Source organism: Otolemur garnettii, unplaced genomic scaffold (genome assembly GCF_000181295.1).
Source record: "Otolemur garnettii isolate 467f Iridium unplaced genomic scaffold, OtoGar3 scaffold00031, whole genome shotgun sequence".
Taxonomy (NCBI): domain Eukaryota; kingdom Metazoa; phylum Chordata; class Mammalia; order Primates; family Galagidae; genus Otolemur; species Otolemur garnettii.
Window position 1 is genome coordinate 2,908,805 of NW_003852426.1, and position 7,965 is coordinate 2,916,769.

Genomic DNA, 7,965 nt, shown 5'->3' on the forward strand with positions numbered 1-7,965 from the left:
GCCGGTTGAGCTATAGGCGCCGAGCCAGGACTGCTATTTTTTTTCAGAGACAAACTGGTCCAAAGGGGTAGAGGCAGAGGCCTGGACAGGGGTGAGCACTTTTGCTCCCATAATTGATGTGGAGCCAGAAAGATGATTATGGTTGCAGGAGAAAAGGTCAGGGTTGCTTTTCCTCTCCTTCCTTCTTGATGGATAGTCAATTTTTTGAAATGTGGACTTTGCAAGGCCAATAGGACTGGTGCCATTCCAGAAATGTGTCATTCTGTGGGCGGGATGGTGGGAAGGGACCTGAGGACAGGAGTTGAGGGAGGCCCCCAAATAGTCTGAGCAGCAGGATGGATGGCTGGGACCTGAGTACTATAAGTGGCCTGTCAGGGCCTTTGTGCAGTTTCTGGCCATGCTGTTCCTAGGGCTGCTGCTGCTGCTGCCCCTGATGGCAGGTGCCTGCCTGCTGTGGGGCCAGTGGAAGCTCAGGAGCCTCCACCTCCCGCCTCTTGCCCCGGGATTCCTGCACCTGCTGCGGCCCAACCTGCCAGTGTATCTGCTTGGCCTGACCCAGAAATTTGGGCCTATCTATAGGCTCCGCCTGGGGCTGCAGTGTGAGTGCCCTCTCCCTCTCTGGCCCCACCATGGGAGGGTGGTAGGGTCCTCTCCCTGATGACTACTTTGCTCTGCTTCTCCCGTAGATGTGGTGGTGTTGAACTCCAAGAGGACCATTGAGGAAGCCATGGTCAGAAAGTGGGTGGACTTTGCCGGCAGACCCCAGATGCTGTCCTGTAAGGGCCACGGCATTTCTTCAGGGAAGGAGCAGGAATTGGGGGAGGCAGAAGGTGGTCAGGCCCTTGGCTTCCTTGGTCAGCGTTCACCCTCACCCCTTACTCTTCCTGTAGACAAGCTAGCATCTCAGGGTTACCCAGACCTGTCGCTAGGGGACTACTCCCTGCTCTGGAAGGCCCACAAGAAACTTACCCGCTCAGCCCTGTTGCTGGGCATTCGCAACTCTATGGAGACTGTGGTGGAGAAGCTGACCCAGGAGTTCTTTGAGGTGAGTCTGGGCTTCCACAGCCACCTTGGGTTATCCTCAGCTCTCCTGGCAGCTCCTGCCCCCCGCCCACTTAGCTCACACTCCTTTTCCACAGCGCCTGAGAACCCAGGCCAGCGCCCCTGTGGCCATTCAGAAGGAATTCTCTTTCCTCACCTGCAGCATCATCTGCTACCTCACCTTTGGAGACAAGATCAAGGTCATGCTCACATGCCCTCAGGCCCAGCCTCAGCCTCTCCCTGATCCTCTCTTGTATTGAAAGCATTCCTTCCTTTTCTGGTAGGAGGACAACTTGATACATGCCTTTTACGACTGGGTCCAGGAGGTGATGAAAATCTGGGACCACTGGTCCATCCAAATTTTGGACATAATTCCTTTTCTCAGGGTGAGGATGTAGAGTCCAGACACTCCTGTGTCCTGGGAGAAGGGGTTGGGGAGGAGGAATGGGCCTCTTCCAATCAGCTATAGTTCTTTTGTTCCCTTCTCTAGTTCTTTCCCAATCCGGGTCTTTGGAAGCTGCAGCAAACTATAGAGAAGAGGGACTACTTTGTAGAGAAGCAGCTGAGGTGGCACAAGGTGGGGATTGTGTGTGGATCAGACTCCCCTGGGCCCATGGTGGGTGATGCTGCTGGCCCCAGCATTGCTACGAGGCAGGTTTTCCTGCATCCCCCCAGCTCTGGGCCTGTTGCTGTCCCACACCCCTCCCCAGGCCTGCCCCTCAGCCCACTCCTCCTGCTCTCTGCAGGAGAGCCTGGTGGCAGGACAGTGGAGGGACATGATGGACTACATGCTCCAAGAGATGGCACTGCCAAGAGTGGAAGAGGGCAGTGGACAGCTCCTTGAAGGGCACGTGCACATGGCTGCAGTGGACCTTCTCATTGGTGGCACTGAGACCACAGCAACCACCCTCTCCTGGGCTGTGGCTTTCTTGCTTCACCATCCTGAGGTATTCCCTGGGGGAGCAAAACTCCTTCCTGGAAGCCTGGTGTGGGGTGAGGGACCAACTTGCTCAGCTCTGGGCACTACTCCCTGAGTCAAGCTGTGCTTGCCCAGAGGGGCTGCCCTCTCCTAATTGGCACAAAGTCTCCATTGGGTTGCTGGGGCTGTGGCTGGAAGCTAGGAAGCTATGGGCTGGCTGGGGTAGGGCTTGGACCCTGGACATCACCACTTCCAGATTCAGCAGCGACTACAGGAGGAGCTAGATCTTCAACTGGGCTCCAGTGCTTCTGGCTCCTGGGTCTCCTACAAGGACCGAGAGCGGCTGCCCTTGCTCAATGCCACCATTGCGGAGGTATTGCGCCTACGGCCTGTTGTGCCCTTGGCCTTGCCCCACCGCACCACGCAGCTCAGCAGGTGACTTTAGAGGATTAGGGATGAGTGAGGAAGGCCTGAGCCCAGCAGGATCTGGGCCAGCCTCTAACTCCACCCTCCTTCAGCATCTTTGGCTATGACATCCCCGAGGGCACGGTTGTCATCCCCAATCTCCAAGGTGCCCACCTTGATGACACTGTCTGGGAGCAGCCACATGAGTTTTGGCCAGGTATGCATGTTGCCATGTGCCTATGTGCAGAGGCAGTAGTGGTCGGGCCTGGTGGCCACTTAACACCCTCCACATCTGTCCACAGACCGCTTCCTGAAGCCGGGAAAGAGCCCCAGAGTGCTGGCCTTTGGGTGCGGGGCCCGTGTGTGTCTGGGTGAGCCGCTCGCACGCCTGGAGCTCTTTGTGGTGCTGGCCCGACTACTGCAGGCCTTCACACTGCTGCCACCAGCTGAAGGTGCCCTGCCCTCTCTGCAGCCCCAGCCCTACTTCACCACCAACCTCAAGGTACAGCCTTTCCAAGTGCGGCTGCAGCCCCGGGGCGTGGGACCCTAGCTGCGCCAGCAACAGTGATGGGGCAGGACCAGCGCCAGCCATGTGCCTCAGTTTCTCCTTTATTGCTTCCATATAACCCCTTCCCCTCCCCCCTGTAAACATGATGCTGTGAGATCGCTGACAGAGAAGGTTTCTTCTGGTGGCCGGGTGGCTAAGGCGGCCCCTAGCTCTTCTCTCAGGGCGACCCCTCAGTGCTTGGCAGTCATACTGGGGTGCGAGAGAGGTGGACGATAGCTCAGCCTCCTCCCGCTGGGGACTGAAAGCTTCTTGGTCTCAGCTTCATTTCCGTGAAGGGCACTGAGAACTCAAAGCCCTTCCACGAGTACCAGCTCACTCCCTGGGAAAGGGGTGGTCAAGAGATAGTCAGAGCCCCAAATCCTATCTGCTCCTCTCTGCCCCTTTCCAAGGACTCCCAGCACTCAACCAACCTCCCTCCTCGCTGCCTTTCTGACCCTCAGTTACAAAGGATTGAGGTTTACTCCTCAGCTGGCCCTTTCCAGCTAATAAATCATGTCCTCCAGACCACCGTGAGGTCAGCGTTGTTATTCCACTTCACAGATGAGGGCCTGGAGGTACCGGGCTACTCAACTGGGGGTCCTGTCACATTGCAGGGCACCCTGGTTCTGCACTGCCTGATGCCCCCTCACCTGGTGGTCCACTGTGCTTCCATAGAGCCCATTGAGGTTGGCATAGTGGCAGTTCCTGTACCACCAGGCCCCTCGGTAGGAGACAGCGCAGGAGATAAGCAAGTTGTTGGGGTCTCGATCACGTGCGGAAAAGACACTGCCACTGTGGTAGCTCATGGAGTCCCCTGGGAAGGGCGGAAGCAGGAGGGATGAGGACCTCCCTCTGGCCCCACCCTCCGGCCCCTGTGGCCCACCCTTACCTGCAGTGCCCTGGTAGCCCTCCAGGTGGAGGCGGTAGTACTCTGCAGCGGAGTCTACTTGGAAGGAGTCATACTGGGCAAACACGGCCTCATCCCCAGCCCTCAGGTCCACACGCATGGAGTAGTCTCCAGCCTTTGTCAGGCTGTGCAGGGCCTCATTGCCTGGAGGTGGGGAGTGTGCCCTTATCAGCTGGTGTCTAGAGGGCCCTGATCTCATCCCTAGTTCCCCAGTCCCTGAGAAGTACTGACCCAGCCAGAACTCCCCAGAGATGTTCCCAAAACCATGGGCATAGTCCTCCCAGTCTCTCCAGAAGTCTGTCTGTCCATCCATGCGGCGCTGGAACACCTGGGGAGCAGGTAGGGGCACCATCAACCTCTGGCTCCTGGAGCAGCAGCCCCTGCCCTGCACAGAGCCCTGGGATTCCTGATGCCACCCACCAGCCAACCACCCCCATCAGTCTCCATGTCGCAAAACACGTTCAGGGGCCGCTCGCGGTTGCCATTGAGGAAGATGGTGGTGGTCCTTGAGGTGGTGGCCCCATTTTGCATCTCCTCTCCACAGTCCCTGGGGAAGGGGATCCGCAGTCCACCTAGGGAGAGAAGAGTGAGGAGCTGATCCTTTTTTTCAAATCATAGGCTCTTGCTGCCCACCCAGCACCCACCCGCAGGCCCCAGTGTCCAGGCACCTGTGGTGAAGGAGGTAGACACAGGTGGTGTGAGGCTTTCACCCCACATGGCCCGGAGCTGTGCACTGTACGGGGTGGAGGGAAAGAGGCCAAGAATCTGGTGAGAGGTGACCCCTCCGGGAAGCAGGATCTCCTATGGGACAGACAAGGGGCAGGTCAGGGAGGTGGGGACCCACCGGATAGCCAGAGTCAACCCTTCCTGGGTTCAGCCCAGGAGGGAAGTTGGTCAGTAGTGCAGGGGCTGGGCACCTGGGTCTGTCCGCCAGGCGTGTCAAAGCTGAGCAGGTAGCCTGTGGGTGGGACTTGAGGCCTAGTCCAAGTGAGCAGGGCCGTGTGGGGAGTTACTTCCTTGGCTTTCAAGTCCTGGGGGGCCTCTAGCCCTGAGAGGTAAAATAGGAAGAGGAGCTAGGGATGAGCCCCATCTTTGTTCCTGGAGCAGCAGTCCACTTCTCACCCCCCATCCTATCTATCCCACAGACTGTACCTGTGGTGAAGGTTATGCTGGCTGGGGAGGTGAGGTTGGGGCCCCGAAGGCCTTGCACAGTTGCCGTGTAGTTGGTGTGGAGCTCAAGGTTGTTTACAGGGTAGTCCACGGCACTGCCTGGGGCTGAGCCCTGCAGAGACGGGGCTGGGAGTGCAGGTGGGTGTCAATATCTGCCCCTCCATGCCCTGACATAGTCCAGTCTGTCCCTGCTCTCCCTTCCTGAATGAGTCCCCTCCAAAGGTTTCAGCCCTGCTCACCTCCAGGGGCTGTGACGCGGACGTCATATGTGTCCACAGGTTTTTGGGGAGGCTTCCAGTGCAACAGGGCAGACCCCTCAGTCAAGTTCAGTGCACGCAGCTGGGTGGGCCCATCGGGAACTGGAGAAGGGGAGGAGCTCAGAGCTCTGCTGCTCTCCTACCCCTTACCTCCCCAAGCTCCACTGGCCTTTTGTCTGCAATTAGAGACTCCAATGCCTCCCTTACCCTCTCCCTCTCCCTCTCCCTACTTCTTCTCACCCCCCACCCATGCCCAAATTTTCTTGTCTTCACTTCTTGCCTGGGGTCTCAGTCCATCTCACCTGTAGTGAGGAAGCCTGTTAAAGGCTCACTCTCCTCAAAGCCGCGCACGGAAACCACAGTCACCTCATAGCGAGCACCTGGGATCAGTCCCTGGAGCTTCTGGATCTGGGTCCGGCCATCCACCTGCACACTCTGTGGCTCCCCTGAAAATGTGTTGGGGGTTGGGGAGTTACCCAGGGAACCCCAGAGCAGCTGGAGGGTAGGCAGAGTGCAGGGGACAGGAGAAATATAAGCAAATGAGGATATGGGTAAAATGGTGTCACCTCCATCTGCTAGCTGGTAAGAGACTTTGAAGCTGTCCACTCTGGATGGTGGAGGCATCCAGCTGACCTTGGCTGAGGTCTCCTCAATTTCACTGAACTGGAGATCTCGGGGGCTCTCCAGAACTGGGGAGGGGGAAGGAACAACAGTAAGGGCAGGAGCATGTAGTTCCTACAGTAGGAGCCCCGGCCCCTGCTCTGGCTCCAGGCCAGCTCATCACCCTTCTTTGCCTCTAGACCCCAGGAATGCAAGTCACTCTGAAGATGCCTCCAAGACCTCTAGCAATTTACCACTCTCCCTTCTGGCTGAGGCACTAGGTCCCACTCTGCAAAGTGCTAAGACCCCTACTTTGGGGCAGTGTGTGCGTGAGCCCAGCATGAAGCCTCACCTGGGCTGAGGGTGCGGGCGGTGCCCTGGATACTGTCGGCCTTGTGGGGCCCACGCAGCCCATACAGTGTCAGGCTGTATAGAGTGCCCGGACGCAGGTCCCGAAGCATGGCTGAGCGCCGTGTCCCTGGCACCATCAGCTCCCGCTGCAGCAGAGGACGCGGATATGGCTCCAGAGTGCTGGGTGATGGGACCCCAAAGCGGAGCAGGAAGGAGTCAAAGGCCCCGGGTGGGGCCTCCCAGTTGAGCCTCAGTGAACTTGTGGTCACATCAGTCACTGACAACTGGGACAGGCGGGGCCCTGGCTCCCCTGGGGTCTGACCAGCAGGAGCTGGCCCTGTATGGAGTAGGTGGGAAAGAAGAGTTTGGAGACAGAAATATCAGCTTAGTGACCTGGGGCAGGGCACTTCTGCTATCCCACCCTGGCCTCTAATTCTCTATCTGTAAAATGGAACTAATCAGGGACTTGGAGGAGGAGGTAGAGGATGCTGTTGGAGTAGAGTCAAGGGCTGCTCAGATATAGTCCACCGCTTCCCTCCTTGGTATCCCCACACTCTTTCCCTGCCACCACTGCTTCTGGTCACCCCCTTTTACCCTTCCAAGTCACAGACAAGAGGCCAGCAAGGCCTGGTGGTACCTGTGGTGCCCTCAGCTGAGACAGGCCCCAGGCGTTTCCCTTCACGAAGGCCATAGAGGAAGAACTTGTAGGGGGTGCTGGGCTCCAGTCCTGAGATAAGGACCTTGCTCTGGTCACCATCCACAAGCAAGGCCTGGGGCTGCCCATCTGTATCCTCATACTGGACCACAAAGGAATCAAATGGGCCTTGGACCACGCTCCACGAGAGGCGTATGGAGTCTGGGGCTGTGTCGGTCACTGTCAGCACCCCTAGGTGGGGCTTTTCGGAGGGCTTTGGGGTCTCTGGTGCTGCTGTGTCCTCCTCTGGGGCTACATGGGAGAAGCCCAGGGGAGAAGCTGAGGAGGGTGGTGCCTTGGAGCCTTCCTCTTTCTTTCTTTTTTTTTTTTGAGACAGAGCCTCAAGCTGTTTCCCTAGGTAGAGTGCTGTGGCATCACAGCTCACAGCAACCTCCAACTCTGGGCTCAAGCGATTCTCCTGCCTTCGCCTCCCAAGTAGGTGAGACTACCGGCACTCACAATACCCGGCTATTTTCTGGTTGCAGCTGTCACTGTTGTTTGGTGGGCCCAGGCTAGATTCGAACCCGCCAGCTCAGGTGTATATGGCTGGTGCCTTAGCCACTTGAGCCAACTTTTCTTTCTTTTTTTTTTTTTATAAGCAAGATCTTGCTATGTTGCCCAGGCTAGTCTCCTAGCCTCAAGTGATCCTCCCACCTTGGCCTCCTCCAAGTAGCTGGTCCTTTAGATGTGTGCCACTGTGTTTGGCTGACATATTTTTTAAGGTTTTTAGAGATGGGCTCTCACTATGTTGCCCAGGCTGGAATCCTGAGCTCAAGTGATCCTCCTGCCTCAGCCTCCCAAGTTACTGGGACTATAGGCATGCACCACCATGCCCAGCTCCCTTTCTATCTTGCTTCCCAAAGAGAGGATTCTGGGGCTGCCCCAAGGCAGAGGTGAGACTTTACAGACCGTGGCCATGGCAGCCATTTGGAAAGAAGGGAGGGACCTAGGATCTCCTAAGTATTTTTTTTTTTTTTGAGACAGAGCCTCAAGCTGCCCCCCTGGGTAGAGTGCTGTAGCATCACAGCTCACAGCAACCTCCAAGTCCTGGGCTCAAGCGAGTCTCCTGCCTCC

The 7,965-nt window shown here is 57.4% G+C and overlaps 2 protein-coding genes across 4 annotated transcripts in view; one reads left to right on the plus strand and one right to left on the minus strand.

Moving 5' to 3' along the window:
* LOC100963190 (steroid 21-hydroxylase) overlaps positions 1-2,945 on the plus strand; it is a 4,749-nt gene extending 1,804 nt beyond the window's left edge. The window contains exons 2-11 of one of the 2 annotated variants that reach the window (XM_023512933.1): positions 411-599; positions 687-776; positions 891-1,045; positions 1,140-1,241; positions 1,326-1,427; positions 1,532-1,618; positions 1,788-1,988; positions 2,217-2,395; positions 2,479-2,582; positions 2,668-2,945. In XM_023512933.1, the coding sequence (XP_023368701.1) occupies positions 434-599; positions 687-776; positions 891-1,045; positions 1,140-1,241; positions 1,326-1,427; positions 1,532-1,618; positions 1,788-1,988; positions 2,217-2,395; positions 2,479-2,582; positions 2,668-2,915 (1,434 nt within the window). In that variant the 5' untranslated portion in view covers positions 411-433 and the 3' untranslated portion in view covers positions 2,916-2,945. Of the gene's footprint in view, positions 1-40; positions 600-686; positions 777-890; positions 1,046-1,139; positions 1,242-1,325; positions 1,428-1,531; positions 1,619-1,787; positions 1,989-2,216; positions 2,396-2,478; positions 2,583-2,667 lie in introns of those variants that run through there. The other variant, XM_003789288.3, reaches the window with a different exon arrangement.
* Positions 2,946-2,957: 12 nt separating this feature from the next.
* TNXB (tenascin XB) overlaps positions 2,958-7,965 on the minus strand; it is a 62,705-nt gene continuing 57,697 nt past the window's right edge. For both annotated transcript variants that reach the window (XM_023512932.1, XM_023512931.1), the window contains 13 exons: positions 6,835-7,143; positions 6,199-6,534; positions 5,813-5,935; positions 5,549-5,692; positions 5,229-5,348; positions 4,972-5,115; positions 4,737-4,867; positions 4,488-4,620; positions 4,240-4,391; positions 4,051-4,147; positions 3,802-3,963; positions 3,563-3,726; positions 2,958-3,252 (listed from right to left, as the gene is read on the minus strand). In XM_023512932.1, coding sequence (XP_023368700.1) covers positions 3,151-3,252; positions 3,563-3,726; positions 3,802-3,963; positions 4,051-4,147; positions 4,240-4,391; positions 4,488-4,620; positions 4,737-4,867; positions 4,972-5,115; positions 5,229-5,348; positions 5,549-5,692; positions 5,813-5,935; positions 6,199-6,534; positions 6,835-7,143 — 2,117 coding nt within the window. In that variant the 3' untranslated portion in view covers positions 2,958-3,150. The remainder of the gene's footprint in view (positions 3,253-3,562; positions 3,727-3,801; positions 3,964-4,050; positions 4,148-4,239; positions 4,392-4,487; positions 4,621-4,736; positions 4,868-4,971; positions 5,116-5,228; positions 5,349-5,548; positions 5,693-5,812; positions 5,936-6,198; positions 6,535-6,834; positions 7,144-7,965) is intronic.